This window comes from Ceratotherium simum, chromosome 20 (assembly GCF_057802395.1).
Source record: "Ceratotherium simum simum isolate JZ-2026a chromosome 20, ASM5780239v1, whole genome shotgun sequence".
Classification (NCBI taxonomy): domain Eukaryota; kingdom Metazoa; phylum Chordata; class Mammalia; order Perissodactyla; family Rhinocerotidae; genus Ceratotherium; species Ceratotherium simum.
The window spans coordinates 38,857,537-38,882,716 of NC_141919.1; the positions used below are offsets into that span (position 1 = coordinate 38,857,537).

Here is a 25,180-nt window from a genome sequence, read left to right on the forward strand (position 1 = left end):
CCTGGTGGTGCTGGTGTGGGGAGTGCCACCACTGGGGGCTGGGTCACCGGTTCTGCTGTGGTTCCTGAAGCCTCTGGTTGCAAGTTCCATCTGCCACTGCTGGGGGGAAGCAGGGGCTGTTTTTTCTGCTCCCACTGGCTCTGCTAGTAGTCATGCAGGCCGGGGCACCACCGCCTCCGCTCACAGTCTTGCCAGCCACTGCGTGAGGATCCGCATCCTGGATCGCTGCTGCAGGGGAGTTGGGGAGCTGCTCCCCTAGTTCCCCTGCCTCCCCGAGTCCAGGTCACCCACCTTCAGATGTAGAGATGCATGGATCTGTCATGCATACTGTTGTGCTGTGTAGGGAATCCTCTGTTGGTCAATGGATGTCTGATTGGTTGTAATTTAGAGGTGAGAGACAAAGGGAACAACTCATTCTGCCATGATGCTTACGTCACTCTCTGAATATGAGATAAAAGATAGAGGGAGATATCAAGAGCAACTTTGAGATTTTTGTCTTTAACGACAAAATGGATGGTCGAGCCCTTTATTGAGAAGCGAAGCAGCAGAAAAGGGAAAGATCGATTATTTGTTAAGGATGAGTCTTTTAAAATGAGAAAGAGAGACTTCAGTATGCTGATAAGTAGCTAATGGAGAGGGAGAATTGTCCTGAGAACACTGAAGGGGCTGGAATCTCAGGCTCCTCTGGTGGGCTTGGCCTTAGATTGGAGCAGGGACATATCCATTGTAAAAAGAGAGAAGGAGTAAATGATAGCTGTAGAAAGAGTCATAGATTTTGTAGTGAGATAATGAAGGTAGTTCTCATTTAAAGATTTTCATTTTCCCTGCAATATAAGGTATGATCATTCAGGAATAGGAGGCGAGAACATGGAGAGAGAGCATTTAAAATTGGAAATAGCTGTGAAAATATGGGTAAAGGGAAATTAAATGGATTCCAGAAGTGTAGTAGGGTTGCTGGTCAGGGATGAAGGTATAAGTGTTTCTGATCCACCTAGTTGTAGAACTTTTTTTCCTCTTTAGCTTGTGCTCAGCCACGAAGGTGCAGATCCAGAGGGAGCAGGCAAAACATTCTTTCAGGGCGAGGTTATACTAGGTGGATTTGACAAAAAAGACAAGAGGGCATAAGAATTGAGTGTTGACAAGAAAGTAATTGATATCATGGACGTGGACATGGAATCAATATTGGGTGGAGAGAGAAGTAAAGACAGGAGGGTGTAGGTAGGACGTAAAAGGGTAAATGGATTGTAGCTTTCAATGAGCACACCTGTCGTCGTCGTCGTCCGTCCCCCCCCCCCCCAAAAGTATTCAAACATACTTTTGAATGTTGAAGAATGATGATGGTAGGAGTTGGAGAGGAGAAGACTTTGAATTAGGTGCCCTGGTCTTTTGTGAATGAAGGAGAGAGTGTCCCTGAAGTCAATAGATGATTACAGTTAGTAGGGGAAAGGATCGAATAGCCAGATGCATGAACCTTCAGTGGGCAGAAATTTTTACAAGACAGTACAAGAATAATTGTGGCATTATGGTGGCATTGCAGAGGAAGGACATTGACCCTTCTCAGCTCAAGAGCATGCAGAGTATCAGAGAAATTTCTACTTGCGAGCTTGAGAGCTGTAGGGCTGGAGGCTCTTTATAGGAGATTCAGATTTCAGTGAAAAGGTTAATGGTATAAGTTGTTTTGTGGTTGAATTAGGCAGAAGGAGCTATGGTTACTAGAATCTGGTTACTAAAAGCTTCTATAAATGTGAATATATATAAAGGGAATATAGTACAGATATGTATAAGTTTAAAATAATGTTTAATATAACATCTAGTTCCACTTTAAAATTTGAATTTAATTGTAATTTTGTTTTCTTCAGGATTTTTAAAAAGTCGAGATCGTGCTTATACAAAATTCTACACCCTTTTATCCAAAACACAGATTTTTATTCGTTTCATTGAAGAATGTAGTTTTGTAAGTGATAAAGATACTGGATTGGCATTTTTTGATGACTGCATAGAAAAGGTAAAAGTTTGTCCTATACAGTGTATCAATGTTAAGAATAAGCTTTAACAGTTTGACTGCCTCTCTCATTATCATCATCATTATTAGCCCAGATTATCTGAGGGAGACAATATAGGGGTGTGTGTATGTGTATGTGCATGCGTACACAAGAGTGTCCAATTCTAGGCTTAATTATAAGAATCATTTTCCTTTGTGGTATCTAGTTTCTACGATACATAGCTAATTTTTCTCTTTGAATCTCACTTTGGTTTTATAACTATTAAGTACAAAGAACGTTTTATTGAACCTCCTAAATCTTACATTTTTAATTTAAATGAATAAGATAAGATTTAGTAGTTCATTTAAAAAGTTTAGTTTTATGGGTAATGGAAGTCCTGTGTTCTTTTGTTTTAATATCTTTCCAAATACTTTTGTTAATATGTTTCTTTTGTCCTAGTGGAGGATGTTTGGTAATATGTTAATTTAAGCTTTACTCACCCATCCTAAGGAAGTTTAAGTTGATTCTTGATAGTCATGACTCACGTATTTTTCCTTGTTTTTAATAGTTATTATTGCTAAGTGGATCTTGGGGCTGATTGTTTATGAAAACTATATATTATATAAAATTTGATATTGTATCCAAAAAAGGTAGAATAGTATGACATTGTAATTTTTATGGGCTCCTAATGATTCTTATGCTTTAGAAGACTTGAATAATTTTCTCTCATTCTATCAGTGTGATCTAAAACTCCAGGGATGTGATTAAAACTATTCAACATTTTTGTTTGCTTATAAAATTGCTAGTCCAACATCATCCAGTTAGAGGGAAGCTTAGGTAATATCAGTCACTAATGCAGGGGTTTAATAGTAATGAAATTTTTGATTTGAGAAGCCAGATTCCTTTTGTTATCTTTTGCTTGTGAAGAAGGATTTATGAAAAAACTAACCAAAATAAATTGTTTTCTAGCCTAATAGCCATAAGAGAAATACCATACTTTAGCCTAATAGTATAGGGCTCCCAAAATATATTGTGAAGTGTTTGCCCAGTATTAAAAAGGATAGTTTTTTTAATAAGATTTTAAGATAACCTCTATTCTTTTCTTCTTTTCTAGTTGTTTCCTGATAAAGGCACAGAGAAAACAGATAAGGTATTTTTTCTTAAATTTAAGTTTTGAAATTTCTCAATTAGATTTTACTTATATGCAAATTAATTGGAGAAAATCATTATTTTCAGGTTGATTTTGATTCAGCAGAAGATACCAAATTGATAGAGCTAGATGATTCTCAGAAAAGTGAGCACACTGTATTTATAATGCCACCAGAGCCACCTCCTGATGATGGAAAGGACCTATCGCCAAAGTACAGGTAGCTGGAATTTTTTTTGAAGAGTTCTTTGGGCACAGCTTTAATAATTTATTTTGATCTTTTGCAGTTATTAGTAGATGTGTATATTAATCATTAGTGAAGGTCATTTTCAAAATTTATTCAGTGAACTAATGGAGATGAATGTTTTGTGGAGATGTCACCAGGTATGGTAATTTAAGAATTAGACAGCCTTGTTGGAAGGGAAGTCAGATGTTTATTACTATTCACCTAAACATCTAACCGTATTTTGTGTGTGGGGGGGCGCGTTGAGGAGGATGAGCCATGGGCTAACATCTGTGCCCATCTTCCTCCACTTTATATGTGGGATTCCTGCCACAGCATGGGCTGATAAGTGGTGCACAGGTCCATGCCTGGGATCTGAATCCACGAACCCCAGGACACCTGAGCGGAGCATGTGAACTTAACCACTACGCCACTGTGCTGGCCCCCTAACCATATTTTAATCTTTTAAAATTTCATTTCTGAAGAAGAAAAAATTTACTTTTGTGAAGTTCCCCTTTCCTTTGGGGGTTTTGTTGTCAATAACAAAGACCGTGAAATTCTTATGCATTAGTAAGATATCAGAGAAAACCTAAAAGTAGAGGACCAGGAAACATTCTTTATTAAAATAAACTTAAAGAATAGAATTTTGGGGCTGGCCTGGTGGTGCAAGCGGTTAAGTGCGTGGGCTCCGCTGCGGCGGCCCGGGGTTCACCGGTTCAGATCCTGGGCGCGCACCGACGCACCACTCGGCAAGCCATGCTGTGGTCGTGTCGCATATAAAGTGGAGGAAGATGGGCTCGGATGTTAGCCCAGGGCCAGTCTTCCTCAGCAAAAGAAGAGGAGGATTGGCAGATGTTAGCACAGAGCTGATCTTCCTCATAAAAAAAAAAAGAATAGAATTTGGATGGAATTTTTTAAGAAATTTTTTTAAATGTATTTGATTGCTCTTTATCGTTATAATCATGATAAAACAGTTTAATAAACTTAGAAAATCAGACAAAAAAAAGAAAACTAGCACATCATTTTAACACCAATACTTAGTCTGTTAACAATTGTATGTATATCTTATCTTTTTTACATAAATTTGCATTTACTTTGCTTAAATATAAGTTCATCTTGTGCATATTCTTTATAACCTGTGTTTGCCTTTAACGGTCTGAACATTTTTCTATGCCAATAAATATTTTTATGCCATATCATTTTGAATGACCACATTGCATGCATTTATTGTGATTTGTTTAAGTAGTCTCCTGTGGATTTGTTTGTAGTTCTTTGCTGTCTATATCTTTGTGTATATACACAGTTATTTTCTTAGGCTATATTCCTAAAAGAATTTCTGGGGCAAAGGGAATATAAAATAAGTGTCTTCCAAAAATATGGAATTAATATATAATCTCACCAGAACTGCGTAAGAATGAAGAGTATATACCTGGGATTGAGTGGCTTAATTAAGTATTATTTTGATTGTGTGTTAATTATATAATTCTTTTTTACTTTGGCTTAATCACTGTACATTGGAATCCAGGTATTGACAAACAAGGTAAATCAAATAGGGAAAGGCATTATCTCCTAGAAGAAAATTGGCCAAAGGAAATAAGTAGGCAATTTCTGAGAAGAAATCCCAATATTCCATAATATGAAAATATATTAAGCTTTTCTAGGATTGAAAGAAATGCGAACCAAAATGATGAGTAGAAACATTTATAATCTATCAAATTGAGGATAGGCTATGCTACTAGAGTGTGTGCAGGTGTAACTTTTCTGGAAATAATTTGATAGTGATTATAATAATAATTGATTCTCTTGCTAAACATTGACCATGGCAAACTCTGTTATTTGGCATTATCCTAAGAAATTAAGTAAAAGTGTTCACAAAGATATATGCACAAAGATATTTAATTGCACAAATTCAGAAATAACCTAAAAATGTGCAATAGTAAAGAATTGGTTAAATTATGGTACATCCCTAAAATAAAAATATTGTAGATTTTTTTTTCTTTTAAATGCCAATGCAAGGTACTTTTATGAAGAAAAACAAAATTACAAAGTATACTAAATGTTATTTTTTAATATAAATTGTCATTGAACACGATGGGTTCTGTTGAAAGAGTTATTAATTTCTCTGTCAAGATATCAGGGTTTTCGGTTTTCCAGGGATTGGTTGAAAATAAATAGAGTGGGGAGGAGGTCTATGTATCTTATAACTACATCATCTTATAGTTTTGAAAAATATTTTTTTTCTATATAAGGATTTTGGGAAATAATATTGGGTACTATTTGAGGTTTAGAAATACTCACCTAAATTCTGGAATAATATAAAGAGTTAATATATTTTAAATCAGCAGTTCTATTTTTGCTTTTTATTTTAGTTACAAATACTTCCCAAGACTGGACCTTAAGCTTTTTGACAGACCGCAGGAGTTGAAACTTTGTTTTAGTAGACACTCTACTGGGAATAGCATTACAAACAGTCCAGCTCTCATGGCTAAGAGAACTAAACAGGTCAGATATTCTTCATGTAATACATGTTAATTTAAAATGTAAAATATGTGTATGTGATATGCAGCTCATAGTTTAGAATTATCACCCACAGCAGCCATTTGAAGACCCACTACGGTTGTTAATGAATTAAACTAGATTTCTTGCGACCCTAGTTATAATATTGAAGCCGAAGTTTTTGAATGCTTATGTTTATGCTTTAAGAGAATTCTTGGGAACCAAATGCACTTTTTTAAAAACATTTTTATTGAAATATAATTTACATACCATATAATTCAGCCCTTTAAAGTATACTTGATGTCTTTTAGTATATTTACAGGGTTGTGCAACCACTGCCACAATCAATTTTAGAAGATTTTTGTCTCCCCAGAAAGAAAGCCCACACTCCTTAGCTGTTAACCTCCACTTCCTCCATCCCCCACAGCCCTACGTAACCACTAATCTATTTTCTGTCTCTATAGTTTTGTCTTTTCTGGGCATTTCATATAAATGGAATCGTACAATATGTGGCCTTTTGTAACTGGCTTCTTAGCATAATGTTTTCTAAAGTTCATCCATGTGGCAGCAAGTATCAGTACTTCATTTATTTTTATTGCTGAATGATATTCCTTTGTATGGATATAGACATTTTATTTATCCATTCCTGGACATATGGGTGGTTCCTACTTTATAGCTATTATGCGTAGTGTTGCTATATACATTTGTGTACAAGTGTTTGTGTGGATGTATGTTTTCATTTCTGTTGGGTATATGCCTAGAAGTAGAATTGCTGTGTCATATGGTAACTCTATGTTTAATCTTTTGAGGAACTGTCAGACTGTGTTTCAAAGTGGCTACACCATTTTACATTCCCACCAGCAGTGTATGAGGGTTCCAGTTTCACCACATCCTCGTCAATTCTTGTTATTATCTGTCATTTTGATTATAGCCATCCTAAAGGGTATGAAGTGGTATCTCATTGTGATTTTGATTTGCATTTCCCTCGTGGTTAATGTCAATATAATTTATAGCAAATATTATGTTCTAAAGGGAGTTAAGTTAGGACAGCCTACACATCTTGCTTTAATACTATGTCTGATTTAGGTATAAAGAGTTAAGCTATGGTTAGGTGTGAGTTAAAATTAAACATCCTTTATACATATACTGACATTTTGAGGGTCTACAAAACATGGAAAATTTCAGAATGAAATTCTTAGTTCAGGTTTTACCAATTCACATACATTGTCCCCAAATCCTAGAGGTAACCTGAGGTGTTCCTTAATTTTATATTGTACACATTTCTCTCAATGTTGTCTGAAGGGAAAATATATATATATATTTTTTTACTATCAACTTAATAAAGGCAAGTTTTTAAAATGGGAGAATTTTGCTAAGTATTTAAATCTCATTTTCACCAGAATTTTTTTTTTTCCAGACTAGCTGGAAAAGAAAAGGACCTTCAGATCTTAGAAAATAGGGGGCTGTGTTTTCAAATATATCTTCAAGTCTTCTGGAAATAGAGCTCATAATAAAAATTAATACGCCAGGATATTTTTATTTTGAACACATCCCAGCAGAGGGATCTGTGGTGCAAGGCACGCAGTGGCAGTCTGACATGTCTGGAAGGCTCTATAGCTTCTTGGAGTATGTGGTTTGATAAAACTCAGCAGGTGATTTTGATACCTATTCTCTCTTCTACCTAGATCAGAATGAAAGTCAGAGGTAGAAAACACAACTGTCAAACTGTTAGGTAGGAAGGTCTGTGATCTTTCTCAGACTATTTTTCCTGCAAAGGAATAGGTCTTTTTAAGGAATTAGTCAGTGGTGAGGGAGGGTAGAGTAGAAATCTTGGAAGGCAGTAGCCTAGGGCATCTTAAACTTTTTAGCAGGGAGAAGAGTGACTATCACTTTTCAAGAATGATATTTAACTCTAAATGGTTAAATCCCTTTCATCTGTCAAATATGAGTGCCTTCTGTGTGAAGGTCACCTAATTAACCATTATATTATAAAAATATGAATGATCTCTGCTTTTAAGAAATTTCTAGCCTGTTAGGAGATGCATGCTTGCCAACAGATAGTTACAGTTTAAAGTACTTCTATAAATGAATGTTAGAGGAACCATGTGGTGGTAAGTAGGAAGCCACTCACAAAAGTAAAACTACGAAATGTTTGATTTTAGAGTCAAATTTCACGTTAAATTTTTCTCTCCCTTTTCCTTCTCACTTTCCCCCCACCCTGTTGAATTTTAATAAATACCATAATGTTTTATATTCTCTTTCTAGGAGATAAAAACAGCTCATAAGTTGGCGAAGAGATGTTACACAAATCCACCACAATGGGCCAAGTGTCTCTTCAGTCATTCTTACAGTTTATGGTTTATTTGTCTCCCAGCCTATGTTAGAGTTTCTCATCCTAAGGTCAGAGCACTTCAGCAGGCATATGATGTACTTATTAAGATGAGGAAAACAGATGTGGATCCACTAGATGAGGCAAGTATAACAAATTGAGTTATTGATACTAAGATAAATTTTATTTTTGTATTTTTAAGAAAATTTAGGTCTCAGTGTTTTAAAGTGTCCTCAGGTACTTTAATTAAGCAAGAAAGGTAAAACTACTCTTTTGTTTCATATAGCTAGTACTTATTGTTTATTTTTACATATATTATTTAAAAATTACTGCTTTGGAATGAAGCAGAGACTTCCTTACTTAGACTGTTTGCCCTTGTTAAATAGAAAATAATATTGACTTCATTTTATTCTTAATATGACTTTATTAGGAAGCAAGTAGAGAATGGCTTTTAGTAAGTGGCTCTCCACTTAGGACTTGTGTCCTAGGGTGAGTTATATAACCTATCTGTGTTTCAAATTACATATATGAAAATGTAGATCTGAGTTTCTCAACCTTGGCACCATGGACATTTTGGCCCACATAAGTATTTATTGTGGGGGCTATCCTGTACATTGTGGGATGTTTAGCAGCACCCCTGGTGTCTACCCACTAGGTGCCGGTAACAACCCACCTCACCGCCCATGGCAAATATCCCCTGGAGGACAAAATTGCCCCGGTGATGTAGATAATAATGGTTAGTACATTCCTCATATGGTTAATTTGAGGGTTAAATCAGTTCACGTACATAAGGTGCCTAGAACAGTACCTGCTCATAGTGAGCATTCAGTGAATGAGGTGCTCAATGTTTTATATGCGCTCCCTCTCTTAAGCCTCAGAACCATCCTAAGAGATAGGTAGTGATATTATCCAGTTAATGACTGAGGAAACTGAGTCACTTATTTAGCCTTTCTCTTTGCTATTTTTCCCTTCAAAAATTATTTTTGGTGTTAAAATAACTATAAATGATATTTAGAACCAGATTAGAATTTAAAGTGAAGTTGAAATAAAAATTCAGGGTAATGGGTGTCTGGGGGGAAGGAAGAGCCCAGAGAGAAGAGAAATAGGATTGGAGAGGGGCACATCATAGGCTTCAGCAGTAACTAATTTTTTTCTTTTTTAAAATAAAAAAGATCTTGGGCGGGCCCCGTGGCTTAGTGGTTAAGTGCACGCGCTCCGCTACTTGCGGCCCGGGTTCGGATCCCGGGCGCGCACTGACACACCGCTTCTCCGGCCATGCTGAGGCTGCATCCCACATACAACAACTAGAAGGATGTCCAACTATGACATACAACTATCTACTGGGGCTTTGGGGAAAAAAAAAAATAAGGAGGAGGATTGGCAATAGATGTTAGCTCAGAGCCGGTCCTCCTCAGCAAAAAGAGGAGGATTATCACGGATGTTAGCTCAGGGCTAATCTTCCTCACAAAAAAAAAAAAAAAAGATCTAAAACTAATACAGCTTGTACAGTGTTAAGATTTGGTAATGCTTGTGGGCACACTAAAACTCATTTTTCTCTAAGTATTATCTGTATATTAGAAAAGCTTTTAAAATAAGATAAAGTTATAAAACAAGTACAAAATGTCAATTCTCATATTTGATGACAGTTTCTCTCATCTGTGTTTATAAAACTATTTGGAAATTAAAAGTACTTGATGAGAATCAGTGTTTTGTACCTCATAACATTTTAGTGTTTTAAAACATTTGTTCTGATAGAGTTAGTTTTTATATCTAAGATGTGTTTAACTTTGTGGAAAGCATAGAACATTTTAAAAGTGTTTTAAAGTATGCTCTATGAGGGAGCAAATATGAATTACGTTACTGTACTCTAAATTCAAAGCACAATCCTTAAGTTTCTTTGGTAACGTATAAGTTCATAAGACATATCACAACTTGCCTGAAAAGTATGTTCCTCTACAGGTATTAAAGTTTTATGGTACTCTCTGGTACAAATAATTATATTCTCTTGTTTTCTGACATGCAGCAATTATGACTAGTAAGTTAGAAAACCTTTTCAGACTATTTCCCAATAAACACCATGATAGGAGGTTTAAAATTTGGAAGGTTAATTTGTTGTATTCCTGTGTCTAACAAGTTAGATTGACAGATTTGTAGTCTCCTGAAGTAATAAAATCTCTACAACTGGAAAAAAGAAATGGTTATTTTAAAACTTAAGAATGTATATTTGCTAGGTATATTTGATGCATTTTATCTGTTTATTGATTACACATAGAAGAGCACATTAAAGTTTTCACAGTATTTTCATGTACGTTATTTCCTTTGATATTCCCAGCAACTCTGTGAGGCAATTTATATATTAGCTACATTTTACAAAGAGAGAAATTTGAAACTTAGATGAAATGACACACACATAGGCCACCCAGCAAGTAAGTGGTTTTGATTTTTAGGTCCACATTCCATTAGAACCCACTGTCTCATTCATATGCTTAATGTTTTCATTTGACAACTTTGTTCTACATGTTATGTTTGTAAAAGTTGTAATAACCTAGATTTTAAAATAAAACGTTTGGGCAGGCCCCGTGGCTTAGCGGTTAAGTGCGTGCGCTCCGCTATTGGCGGCCCGGGTTTGGATCCCGGGCGCGCACTGACACACCGCTTCTCCGGCCGTGCTGAGGCCGTGTCCCACATGCAGCAACTAGAAGGACGTGCAGCTGTGGCGTACAACTATCTACTGGGGCTTTGGGGGCGGGGGGTAAGGAGGAGGATTGGCAATAGATGTTAGCTCAGAGCCGGTCTTCCTCAGCAAAAAGAGGAGGATTAGCATGGATGTTAGCTCAGGGCTGATCTTCCTCACAAAAAAAATAAATAAATAAATAAAACTTTTAGAAGACCCAGAAGTAGCATATGCCACATAGGCTAAATTAAAGTCAAAATGCATAATGCATTTTGCTTTTATTTTATTTTATTTATTTATTTATTTATTTATTTATTTATTTATTTTTTGTGAGGAAGATCAACACTGAGCTAACATCTGATGCCAATCCTCCTCTTTTTGCTGAGGAAGATCGGCTCTGAGCTAACGTCCGTGCCCATCTTCCTCTACTTTATATGGGACGCCGCCACAGCTTGGCTCTACAAGCAGGGTGTCGGTGCGTGCCCGGGATCTGAACTGGCGAACCCCGGGCCTACGCAGCAGAGTGCGCGCACTTAACCACTTGTGCCACCGGGCCGGCCCCTGCATTTTGCTTTTAATACTATTTATTGAATTTTTAATGAAGATGAAATATTTGTGTCATGCTTATTCCAACATGGTCTCATCAGTGCCTTCATACAGATATTGTTGTATATTGCTGAGGAACAAACCACCCCAGAACTTATATGGCTTACAACCACCATTTTATTAAATCTTATTGTTTTATTTACTGAGAATCCAGGAAGGATTTTTCTCCTCCACATTGCATTAACTGGAATCACTTGGTTATAATTAGTTGCTAGCTGATCTGGTCTGGAGGGTCCAAGACAGCTTAACCCAAATGCCAGGCAAGTACCTTGGCAAGGGTGACTGGAAGGCTGGGCCCATGTGGGCCCCTCTTCCTCTATGTAGTCTCAGGACCTCTCTGTGTGGTACTTGGGCTTTTTCCATGATAGCTTAGAGCTCTAAGAGCGTTTGCTTCAAGAGAGAGGAAGTGGAAACTGGCAGTTTCTTAAGTCTTAAGCCAGGAAATTGGTGCAGTATCACTTCAACTAAATTCTATTGGTCATACAATCTCAGAAGCCCCTCCCCTTCAATTCAACAGTAGGGACATAGACCTCTCAGTGGGAGGAGTAGCTAAGAGTTTGTGGCCATCTTTTATCTACCACAGGTATCCAAAAGATATTAAGTTGTAGGCAACACAATACTGCAGTTGAAAAATTATATCCCTGGCATTATTACTATTTCTTTAGTTGGGTGGCTAGCTCTTATACAGGCAAACCTGGAAGGTTGGGGGGATACTTTGCAGACTTCTGAATAGATTCATTGTCTAGAATGGTTTCAGAAAATTCAGATTAATCCCAATTTAACATAGCAAGTGCTTTATTTCTTCATGGCTCACGGAATCTTAGAGTTGAATAGGACTTTAAGATATTTTAGTACAATGTAAACCTAAAGCTGAGATGCTCTGTAGAAAGTCTCTAACATATGGGATCTTGCCTATGTTTCAATGGTTCTAATTGTTAGAAAGTGTGTATGTTTTATGTTGAGCTCAGTTCCACCTCCCTGTGGCTTTTTTGGAGTTATTCAAACTGTTTACTCCCTCGTTTGTGTGACAACTCTTCAGATATTTGAAGAACCTTCTTGTGCCAATTCTTCTTCGTCCCTTCACACATCTTACCTAGTTCCTTTAGTTGTTCCTGATTCATGTAGTTTCCTAACACTTCTTTAACCTGGTCTCTAGGGAGTTGCTCTAGCAGTTTCTGACCTCTTTCTGCTCCAAAACTATACTCTCCATTTCTAGCTTCATAGTACTCATCCTTATGAACCTCTGCCTCTTAAAATCTCTTTTCCTATTTCATTTCTTCCGTTCTCTTGAATAAAATATCCTTTCTCAAGTCTTTTTACTTTCCCTTTTAGTAGAGAGAGCAACTTGGCTTTATGGTACTCACAATTGTTAACCAACGCTGTCATAAACAGAGCACCTTTTACAAGGCCCAAGAAGAGTATCTTCTATATGTCTATTTCCTTATTTTCAAATTAAGCTATAGTCGTCTGCGGCTGCCCTGTCACTGTTCCTGTCAATTGGCTCACTACTTTGCCAGGGATCCTTGAGATTCCTGTTTCATTCTTCATGGTTTCTACCATCGTCTTCTAATGTGTGAGATTCTAACTTTTAGGAGTTCCCAATTGACTTGTCCTCTTCTGATCAAATCTAGCCCTCCTCAGTAAACATATATTCTCAGAATAAGCCTTTGCTAATAATATTACAGTGATTTTAACTTGCTTCTCCTACTTTTCTAAGACGTTGGTTTACAGAACCCTTTTTGTTATACAGGCATCCTGGAGATGCTGTCTTTAATTCCTTTGGCATAGAATATAAAACATGATTTGGGAGAGAGCTATTTTAATCATACTTGATTTAAAAAATGAATTCCTTCTCAAATTATGGATAATAATAGTCATTCATTTTGTGTAAACTTAGTTACTGAAACAAATGGCAAATGTGCACATAGGTCTTATGTGAAATAGTTAATAATGCTGGTACTTCCATTAATGAATAGATTTTTAAAATAATACACTGAGACTCTCAAATCAGAACAAAAGAGAAGATAGTGCTTAATAACTTTGAGAAGAAGAATTGAATAAAGTTATTTAAAAATCTCTACAAGTCAAGATGGACTAACTACTGATGTTTGGATATTGTTTTTTGTTAGGTGTGCTATCGAGTAGTAATGCAGCTTTGTGGACTTTGGGGTCATCCTGTTTTAGCAGTGAGAGTCTTATTTGAAATGAAAACTGCTAAGATAAAGCCAAATGCTATTACTTATGGTTATTATAATAAGGTAAGTAGAATTGACATTAGGCAATATATGCTGGTTTATTAAGATTGATAATTTATTATCCCTTTTATTATTCATGAAACTTCTTTTAGAGGTTTTGGAGTATAATTCTTTATGTACTACATATTTATTTTTTTAAAAAAGCAAATATTCCTAATAATCATTGTTTTTACCTTTATTTTACCTTTAGGTAGTTTTGGAGAGCCCATGGCCTAGCAGTACCCGCAGTGGTATCTTCTTATGGACGAAGGTACGGAATGTAGTCCATGGCTTGGCACAATTTAGGCAGCCGCTTAAAAAGACCATGCAAAAGTCACAGGTCTCCTCAATATCAGGTAATACATGTGATTGGAAAGATACTTTCTTGCTGAACCATAAGCTTTATAGGCATGTGAATTTTTAATTATATGAATTAGAAAACTTAAATGTAGTTCTGGTTGATATTTTCATATACAACTCAAGACAGAGATTACCTTAGTCCAAACTTATTTTTCCCCCCACAAATTTAGAAGGTGTTCTGCAACTTTAAATGAACTGTGGGTTATTCATGTTTAGTTTCAGAGATTATCAGTGCATGTGTTGTTGAACTGCTATTGTCCTTATCTTTAGCTCCTCAGAGTGCCACAGGTGGAAGTGATGGGGACACGGTGAGCCACGGTAGCGTGGATAGTTCTAATGATGCTAACAATGGGGAGCACACAGTCTTCGTCAGAGATTTAATCAGGCTTGATTCCATTGATAATCACTCTAGTACAGGTAGTAAATCTGGATTTTACTAACCCTTCACTTACTCTCATGTTAAGTCTTTCCTTTTTTAAAAACCTTTTACCCTCCTTTCTCAAGTTTGTGCAATATGAGTACTTAAAAAATACTATATATAAATAAGGGAAGAAATTACACTTCTGATTGCAGATCACTTCTCTTTATTTCTTATAGTATAAAATTAACTTTGAAGTGCTCTGCAAAAGGCTCTATCTAGCATGGTGCTTCTTTGTATTTGTTCATCATTAATTTGTGAAAGTATGTGATATAATTGTTAGGAATTGTGAGCTGAGGAACTTGAATATTTGTGACACAACTTGCAAACCTTTTTGCATTAAGTGCAAAATCTTTATTAAAGATTTGAGATGATGAATATTAAAGAGGGAAGAAAATAAGTCACATGCCATGAGAAAAAGTATTCTCTTTGCATAGTTATTACTTTATTTATTTATTTTTTTGTGAGGAAGATCAGCCCTGAGCTAACATCTGATGCCAATCCTCCTCTTTTTTCTGAGGAAGACTGGCCCTGAGCTAACATCTGTGCCCATCTTCCTCTACTTTATGTACGGGACACTGCCACAGCATGGCTTGACAAGCAGTGCGTCGGTGTGCGCCCGGGATCCGAACCGGCGAACCCCAGGCCGCCGCAGCGGAGTGCACGCACTTAACTGCTTACACCACCAGGCCGGCCCCTCATAGTTATTACTTTAAATGACAATTTTTGAAATCTGACAAACTACTGAAGCTACTTTTACATACAAAGCTACGGGCATAACCTCTGATCTTTGAAGTTAGAAATAAGCATAGTTAAAGTGGCACATTGAGCAGATATATGTGTGTTGCACATCCTTCTTGTGTTGTTTTTCTTTTTTGTTGTTGTGTTGTTAATATCTCAAGCTTTTCTTTAAAAAGAATTCTGAGTCTAATTCCTGTGCTTCATCTGATGAACGTGTCTCAATGACTGAAGTTTCCTTTTCTCTGCTCTTTGTTGCTCTGCTTTTTGCTCTGTGCTGTTTCTTGGTGCTGCATTTGTCCTTGGCTCTCATGGTGTGGGGTGCAGACAGACTTGTATGACGTGAAGCTATGGATACACGTGTGCATTAATTCTGCCTTTGAATATTAACCACTTCAGGTAATTTCCCATTTATTAGGTTAAATTTTCCTGACATGCAAGGGTGGGGGAGAGACCTTTTGTTGTATTTTAAGTATTGTTACAAGAGGAAAACAATTTTTGTTTTCTTGGCTTTTTCTCCTTCAGATAAGTGTAATCATATATGTACTACTGAAAATATCCAACTAACATTTTATGATCAATTTGCAAAGCATATTCGTTATCTTATTTGAAAATATACTATGCCTTGCTATAATTCTTATTTTGAGGTTGGTTTGTAGCATCATTGTTTTAAATAGTTTTTTGGGCATTAAAGTTTTCATTATTCTAGCTGTTGAGGTGGTTTTTGCTTGCTAAAACTGGTCTGCTGAATACTTGTGCTAAAAACTACCCCCATAAATACAGAAGCATGTATAAATCATTGAAAGTCAACATAAGGCTATAAGTTACAATCCTGTTTGTAAATTAACTTTCTTTCAACAACTAGGAATTTTTACGAGACTTTCATTTTAAAGCCATCTTATTGTATTTCCTCTTGTATTTTTTCCTAATACTTGTAGATGAAATGGATTTCATTTATGAAAAACCAAGAAAATAATTTTGTGGTATGAAACCATTTCACCAGCAATAATAGTAATAAATACTAGATAAACATTCTCCTTATCCCTCTAGATTTTTAAACTTGTCTCCTATAATGGAAAGAACGATCTCGTAATCCTGGGTAATTGGCATAAAGATTCCAATACTTAGGGAAGAAACTTCAGATCCCTTTTCCATATATTTCTTTTTAGCTGCATTTCAAATAGCTAAGCTCCAAAACTGAATGTATAGTGACTGTGTGTCTCTGTAGAGTTTCCAGCGATGTCATTTGCTACTTACGGAGACTTCCAGCCCAGAAGCTTAAGTTACTCTTTTCTTTAAGGATTATCTTGTAGAATCTTTCCAGCTGGTCATTAATACTGAGTCACTTAGCTTGTTGGGAGGCATATCTAGATTTAATCAGTTTACTCTGTTCCCAGTCTAGTGTTCGTTTCATGGCAGCATAATGCTTTACCAGACTTTCTGAGGGGCCAATAAAAAAGTGACTGAAGTTAGTCATTCTAAATAGCAGTATTTAAAGAGTTTAGTTCTTTTGTTATACGGCAAACCCAAAGTTTGAGTGGCAGTGTAACAGGTGGTAGAAAGTGGAAGGCACTATATTTTTTGTTTTATGTGTTTTTCATTAACATTGTTTATAATGATTCTCTTGTAACTGGTCTTAGTTTTGGCTTTAAATGATAGAATTTTAAAGCCAAAATAGACTTTTAAAAAACTTTATTTTGGGGGCCGGCCCAGTGGCATAGTGGTTAAGTTTACGCACTCCACTTCAGCTGCCCGGGGTTCGCAAGTTCAAATCCGGGGCGCAGACCTACGCACCGCTCATCAAGCCATGCTGTGGCAGCGTCCCACATACAAAATAGAGGAAGATGGGCACAAGATGTTAGCTCAGGGCCAATCTTCCTCACCAAAAAAAACCAACAAAACAAAACAAAACTTTATTTTGAAATAATTTCTAACTTATAGAAATAGTGCAAGAATAGTGCAGAGAATCTTGAATAACTTTTATCTAGATTCACTCACTTTTAGTTTGCCACATTTGCTTTATCGTTTTCTTTCTATACACATACACACATTTTTTTCTTTTTTTTTTGCGAGGAAGATCAGCCCTGAGCTAACATCCATGCTAATCCTCCTCTTTTTGCTGAGGAAGATCGGCTCTGAGCTAACATCTATTGCCAATCCTCCTCCTTTTTTCTCCCCAAACCCCCAGTAGATAGTTGTATGTCATAGTTGCACATCCTTCTAGTTGCTGTATGTGGGGCGCGGCCTCAGCATGGCCGGAGAAGCAGTGCATTGGTGCCCGCCCGGGATCCGAACCTGGGCCGCCAGTAGCAGAGCGTGTGCACTTAACCACTAAGCCATGAGGCCGGTCCCCACAAATTTTTTTTTTTAATCATGTGAGAACAGGTTGCATACATCTTGCCCTTTTACCTCTTAACACTTCAGTGGTATTTTCTCTTACATAACCACAGTATAGTTACCAAATTCAGGGAAACATTGATATACTATTTTAATCTATAATAGTCTTAGTCTTTAAAGTAGACTGTAGTAGTCTTTAGTCTATGTTCCAATTTTCTCAATTGTTGGAATCTCCTTTGTGGTACTTTAACTCTTTAGTCTCCTTTAACCTGGCACAGTTCCTTACCCTTTGTCTTTCATGACCTTGACCTTTTTGAAGAATTGAGTCCAGTTATTTTGTGGAATACTCCTCAATTTGACTTTGTCTGATGTTTCCTTGGGGTTAGATTAGGTTATGCGTCTATGGCTCTGCTGCAAAAGTGATGATGTATCCTTCTCAGATTATCACATCCTGGAGGCACACAATATCTGTCTGCCCCTCATTGGTGATGTTAATTTTTATCACCTGCTCTGAGTGTTTGGTTTCTCTTAGTTACTATTATCCCCCTTGCAGACAATAAGCTATCTGTGAGGAGACACTTGGCGACTATGAAATAATATCCTCTTCCTCATCACCCTTTCTCCCTCTCCTTTCTCCCTCTTTTTTTTTTTTTTTTTTTGGTGAAGAAGATTAGCCCTGAGCTAACATCTGTTGCCAATCCTCCTCTTTTTGCTGAGGAATTTTGGCCCTGGGCTAACATCTGTGCCTATCTTCCTCTACTTTATATGTGGGATGCCTGCCAGATCATGGCTTGATAAGCGGTGTGTAGGTCCATGCCGGAGATCCAAACCCATGTACCCTGGGCCACCAAAGCGGAGCGTGTGAACCTAATCACTCTGCCAGCCCCCACACTTTCGCTTTTAAACTTAGCATCCATTGATGATTCTTACCTGAACCAATCTTTACTATGATGGTCATAAAGTGGAGATTTAGCCAACTCTATCCTCCCTCCACGTTTATAAGATGGTGTTCTTATGTCCTTTAGACATGCCCCCATCATGTTTGTTTTTTTTTTTAAATAATGTAACTTGTTGACTTACATGTATTTATTTATTTATTTTTTGGTGAGGAAGATTGGCCCTGAGATAACATCTGTTGCCAGTCTTCCTCTGTTTTGTATGTGGGATGCTGCAGCAGCATGGCTTGATGAACGGTGCATAGGTCCGCACCCAGGATCTGAACCTGCAAACCCCTGGCTACCAAAGCAGAGTGTGTGAACTTAACCACTACACCACTGGGCTGCACCCCCATCATGTTTTTGAGCCCTTCCTTTCTTGCATAACAAAATGTTCTTAGCTCATTCTTATACCTTCCCTGCCTGAGTTCTGGAGTCAGCCATTTCTGCCAGGATCCCAGGTTCCTTTAATAGGCAATAGATTTTAGAAACCAAGATCTGGGCTTTTAAGTATGCTTACCACTACCAGGGTGTTACCACTTCTAGACTTTTTTAGCAGAGCTAGAAAATATGTATATATATTTTAAAAATACTTCCAATTCCAAATCAACCCCACGGGTTTTTCTTTGCCTTCTCTCATTCTATTTTTTTTAAAAATCTCTGTTTTTCCACATTAAGAATCTTGGCTCCTAAGAATTCTCATTTACTCATTTGCTCAGTCCTACAGTACACATAAAATCATTTCAGAATTGCTACACCCATTCCCCTGTGAGAAACAAGCCTCCTAAGGAGTCCAGGATTTGACTGTTCCCCCCAGGCTTAGGGTATATACTCAAAATAATGTGTTCAAAAGTTACTTGGATGAGTCCTCCCCTGGTCCTTTCAGTGTGGTTATGTTATTCCTATGAAGTACAGTTGGTTTCATTTTTTCTGTTTGCGTTCAATTTTAGTTACTCCCCCCACCCCAGTTTTGTTGATTTAATTTTTTTGAATATGTAGAAGTCAATACATTTCCAAAAATGAAAACAATACAATAAGCCACATTTAGAGAAGTATTCTCTCTCTTTATTCCTTCCGTCCTACTTCCCCCCATCCCTCGTATGTAACCAGTTTTATTGTTTTCTGGCTTATTATTTCTGCATTTTTTTTTTGCAAAAGTAAGCAGATAAATGTTTATTTCTACATCTTTCTTACACAGAAGGTAGCCTTCTATAGACACACTCCAAAAGAAAACTTGCAAAACATCTTGTCCAAATCTTTTAATTTATAGGCAAGGAAATTAAGGTTCACTGCTTCCAAATATGTAATGGCTGTTCCTGCTTGCACTGTTCTTTGCTTCTTATCATTCTTATAAAATGTTTGGTGTGCTTGGTGAGCTTTCTTGTCTTCCTTTTCTCTAAGTTTAATTGTGTAGATCTGTGGAATTTTCTTTTGACATTTTGTAGCTGGACTATAAGTATATGAAAACGTTTGTATGTAAGCTTGCATTTTTTTAACAGGTGGTCAGTCTGACCAAGGCTATGGGTCTAAGGATGAACTTATAAAGGATGATTCGGAAATTCATGTACCTGAAGAGCAAGTAGCAAGAGAATTGAAAACTAAAACAAAAGTGCAAAAAGAAGGTTAAGTACTGATATTTACTAGCTTTAATTAGAAAAATACCTATTTTAATTAAAAGTGTTATTTGATAATTTTGGTGATAATTTCCAGAAATGCAAGGTCTGGGCTTGTAAGATACTATGTACTATTATATACGATAGATTTTGGTAGTCTCTGAATTTTAGAATTTAAGAGACCTTTAGAGACTCTGTGGGTCAGCCCTCAGTTTTGTAGGAAACTGTGACCCATTGAGGTATTTGCCAAAGTCATATAACTCCTTTGTGACAGAGCCAGGACTCAACTGAGTCATCAGACTTGTATTCCAGCGCCCCTTCTATTTTAACATGCTCTTCCACTAGAAGTCCTTCAGATATCTAAGGGAATCTGTTTCATTGTAGGTTAAATACAGTCTGTGATTTTCCTGTTTTTTTTTATGGGGCTCATTGAGGTAGAAGTGATTTGTAGTAATCTCTTTATGGAAATATGGAAGAATATTTTGGCTTTCTGATAATAAGATGTTCTTCCCGTCCTCTTACACAAAAGTACATTCCTTTAATGATGCCACTTATTTTGTGCTCCAGGGCTGTGCAGAAGCAAGCCCCTCTCCTCCTTGACACGTGATGAGGAGGAGTATAACTGAAAGCCAAAGCCTTAATTTACACACTTAAGAACGCTCAAGTTAAGATTATTGAATGCTAAAATAAAGCAATTATTCCAGTCAATACTGGCAACATTTATGGCATAAAGTAAATCAGACACAATAAATCTGTAATAAAATAGTCATGTGTTCACCCTTGCTTGAGGAAAAAATACATAAAATATATAAAAATCAATATATGGTTTCTGTTCGATTTTGGCAAAAGTAGGAATGATAACATCCAAATATTTTTTCCCAGATATGTGTGATATCTCTGCTGTTGTGGCAAAACATTCACAGCCTAGCGCAGAGCCCCAGAGTCCTACTGAGCCTCCCGCATGGGGCAGCAGTATTGTGAAAGTTCCTTCTGGTGTATTTGACATCAGCGGCAGGAAGAGTAGCACTGGTGAGTCTTTACATACTGGGTATTAAATATTTAAAATATACTTCTACGGCTATACATGTGCCTTTAATGACATTAAATTAACTTAATTATAGTGAACATGTTAAAGAGCCAGAAGTAAGTTTGAATCCTATAAATGGGCTAAAGAAGAAGGTATAAAATAGTTGTTAAAGATATTTAATTTTTGAAAAGAGGAGTATTTAGTGTGTTTAATTGTTACTTGGAATATCTTTTCTTGTTGTAGTGCCTGTTCTCAGTGTGGTTCCTCTTTCTCATGGTAGACAATGAGAGAGGACTGTAGGGCCTCCTATACTCTTCAGGAACAGAGAGGCAGTGATGTGATTGAATTTCAGAGGGCTTATGTGTGGCAAGGTGGTTCCTAACACGGACGGGAAATGGAAGAAAGAGTCACATCACTTACTCTCTACAAAAATACCATTGGGTCTTTAATTTTGGCCCAGTTACTATAGGGACTCTGAGCCACTTCTTATATGTGATTAAGTATTTGTAATGAATAATTCTGTTGTATATGACTCCCTTGAATTTGAGATTAGTACTTTCAGTTATGTTGTAGGCCTCCCAAGTACCCTTAAGACATATAACGTAAGTATATGATTTTAGAGGACAATGAAATTGGCCTGTGTCCTTTGCCCTTCGGTAGTAGTAGCTACAGTTCACTTGTCTAAAGTCTACTGTCTTGTCTATAAGTGTATCTATTGTATGACTTTATAGAAATTAATTTGCTCAGCTTCTTAAATCAGTGTAGAAATACTCCTTATTCCTAACGTTTTGTTTTTTTTATTTACTATGATACTAAGTTCAGTTTATTTTTAGGGATTGGGTAGTGCTCAAGAGGTGGAGCTAGATGTGTTTTTTTTGTGTGTGTGAGGAAGATCAGCCCTGAGCTAACATCTGATGCCAATCCTCCTCTTTTTGCTGAGGAAGACTGGCCCTGGGGTAACATCGGTGCCTATCTTCCTCTACTTTATATGGGACGCCACCACAGCATGGCTTGACAAGCGGTGCGTTGATGCGCGCCTGGGATCTAAACCTGCGAACCCTGGGCTGCCGCAGCGGAGCACACACACTTAACCACTACGCCAGCAGGCCGGCCCTTAACTAGACAGCTTTTGTTTGTGTGTGTGTGTGTGTGCGGAAGATTAGCCCTGAGCCAACATCTGTTGCTAATTTTCCTCTTTTTGCTGAGGAAGATTGGCCCTGGGTTAACATCTGTGCCCATCTTCCTCTTGTTTTACATGTGAGATGCCTGCCATACCATGGCTTGATAAGCGGTGCATAGGTCCATGCCTGGGACCCTAACCTGTGAACCCCAGGCCGCCGAAGTGGAGTGTGCGAACTTAACCACTATGCCACCGGGCTGGCCCCTATGTGTTTTGAAAAAATAATTGATATATATGTTCTGTATCTCATTTTCCCAACCTATGATGGCAGGGAAAAAAAAAGGGCAGAATTTTCTTCATCAAAGGTTTAGAATCTTCTCAGAATATTGGACAGAGTCTGGGGACTGCTGTGTTTCCTTCCCTTTTTACTCATCTTATTTCCACATTATATCTTGATCTAAGATTTATTCTATTAAGAAAGGAGGTGGTAATGGGGCTTTGCTAATATATCAAACAGTCAAATTTATTTTAAAATCGAACAGATTGTGCCACTAAATTCCTGGAAATACATGAGAACCAGTAAATTTGCAAAGATCTGTTTCTCAAGTATTGGTAAAAGTTTTCAAAGAAGGTACAAATTTTGGAGATGTAAAATAGACTAACATAACTCTCTTAAAAGCTTTAAAATATCTCTAATTGCTTATTATTAGTTCTGTTTAATTGGTATGATTACGATTATTAGTTGGTACCAGTTTGGAAGATGAAAAAGAGCCTTGAAATCAATTTGGACGATTAAAAAAAGACCTTATCAAAGACTTTCCCCCCAAATCCCCCAGGTCATTATGCTTTTCAAAAAACAAATGAGAATCCTAAATGTGAATGGGTAGAGTTAAGTTCTGATAGTGATTCAAATAGGAAATAGCTTTTCGTCTTGGAGTGGAAAAAACTGCATGGTAGCAAAGAATAAAAGACTGCTTGCTTCCCCCAGAGCTGGGGGAGGTTCCTACGGCCACAGGCATAATTTTGTTCCACTTGCTCAAACAAGACTGACCTCTGTGTGGGCTGAGATATGTTTGTTTTATTCGCCATTGTATTTCTAGCACCTCACATAGAAGATACTAGTAGGCATTCAGGTATTTGTTGAAGGAATGAATGTATCTGAAAAACTTTTAACTACTCAGATTTTATCAGCCTTCTTGTAATTTGCCAATTCTGAGCACTCGTTTCTAGATTCTTTTACTTCGGGGCAGTTATTTTGCTTTGGAGCAGTAAGGCTTTGGCTATAGCCAATATATAATTCCTTCATGATCATGAATTTGTGCAGAGTCAATTCCTGGCAAATATTTGTTGAATTATATATGAAAGCTAAGATAGAAGAGATTATTTCTTTTTAGATCTGCTATTTATCGCAGAGTATATTTCTTAAATTGCATGTAAGACTCTTAAAATGTAAGACATGTTTATAGATCTATTTTTATTGATAAATGTGATATATTTTAGTGAACAATACAGGTATATAGAGCATATATTGCATGATTTTTTTAAATGTATGTGTGTATAAAAGTTACATCAGAAAATAGATTCATTTTTAATATTGTACTTTCTGTTTTAGGTAGTACATCGAATGTGCTATTTTCTCCTGAAGATCCAGTTGAAGATGCAGTTTTTGGTGAAGTTACTAATCTCAAGAATGGTGATAGAGGAGAAAAAAGACAAAAGCATTTTCCAGAGCGGAGCTGTAGTTTCAGTTCTGAAAGTCGAGCAGGAATGTTACTTAAGAAGAGCAGTTTGGATTTGAATTCAAGTGAAGTGGCTATCATGATGGGAGCAGATGCCAAGATTCTCACAGCAGCATTGACATGTCCTAAGACTTCTCTACTTCATATTGCAAGAACTCATAGTTTTGACAGTGTTAGCTGTCATCTTGCTGATACTAGGACTCGTGTGTCTGAAAGCACTTGGGATTCTGAGCACAGATCTTCTTCGGTGTTAGAGATGCTTGAGGAAAGCCAAGAGCTCCTAGAACCTGTGGTTGATGACAATGTAGCTGAAACTACTATGACAAAGGGTACATGTGACAGTCTACAAAATGATAGTAACAGTAATCAATCCAGAGACTTGAAAGCAGGATCCAAAGATCTAACCAATAAGAGGAGTAGTTTATCTGGTGTTGCTAAAGCTGTTGAGAGGGAAGACGTTGAAACTGGACTAGATCCTTTGTCTCTTTTAGCCACTGAATGTATAGGAGAAAAAACTCCTGATTCTGAAGATAAGTTGTTTTCTCCAGTTATTGCACGTAACCTGGCTGATGAAATCGAGAGCTATATGAACCTGAAGAGTCCCCTGGGTAGCAAGTCTTCTAGTATGGAATTACACGGAGAGGGAAACAGAGAGTCTGGCACTCCTATTGCCTTTAGTCACCCTTTAGAGAGGAGATCAAGCCTACCTTTAGATCATGGTCCACCAGCACAGGAAACCCCTGAAAGTGAAAAGCGCTCCCCTACAGTGTCTAGGTCTAAAACTTTTACTGGGCGTTTCAAGCAGCAGACTCCTTCTCGAGGTCATAAGGAACGTTCATCTTCTTTATCAGCACTAGTGCGTTCTTCACCGCATGGCTCGTTGGGTTCTGTGGTCAGTTCTTTGTCAGGGCTAAAGCTGGATAATATACTCTCAGGGCCCAAGATTGATGTCCTAAAATCTGGTATGAAACAAGCAGCGACAGTAGCCAGTAAGATGTGGGTGGCTGTGGCGTCTGCTTACAACTACTCAGATGATGAGGTAAGAATGTTTTATGTGTGTAAGTCTGTCTGATATTGGAATGTTTGTAGTATTTTTTTATATATAAATTATTATTTAGAGATTTCTGGTAACTTTGGGTCTTTAAATTTTAAAACTTTATGCATATCCTATTTCTTTCTTGAAATGACTTGAACATACATGT

The 25,180-nt window shown here is 37.1% G+C and overlaps 1 protein-coding gene across 5 annotated transcripts in view; it reads left to right on the forward strand.

Moving 5' to 3' along the window:
* DENND4C (DENN domain containing 4C) overlaps positions 1-25,180 on the forward strand; it is a 110,348-nt gene that overhangs the window by 61,539 nt on the left and 23,629 nt on the right. For 4 of the 5 annotated variants that reach the window (XM_087444669.1, XM_014792387.2, XM_087444668.1 and 1 more), the window contains 11 exons: positions 1,860-2,005; positions 3,097-3,132; positions 3,219-3,349; positions 5,722-5,854; positions 8,114-8,320; positions 13,587-13,715; positions 13,903-14,047; positions 14,322-14,468; positions 19,979-20,101; positions 20,975-21,121; positions 23,852-25,017. In XM_087444669.1, the coding sequence (XP_087300795.1) occupies positions 1,860-2,005; positions 3,097-3,132; positions 3,219-3,349; positions 5,722-5,854; positions 8,114-8,320; positions 13,587-13,715; positions 13,903-14,047; positions 14,322-14,468; positions 19,979-20,101; positions 20,975-21,121; positions 23,852-25,017 (2,510 nt within the window). The remainder of the gene's footprint in view (positions 1-1,859; positions 2,006-3,096; positions 3,133-3,218; positions 3,350-5,721; positions 5,855-8,113; positions 8,321-13,586; positions 13,716-13,902; positions 14,048-14,321; positions 14,469-19,978; positions 20,102-20,974; positions 21,122-23,851; positions 25,018-25,180) is intronic. The other variant, XM_004436772.3, reaches the window with a different exon arrangement.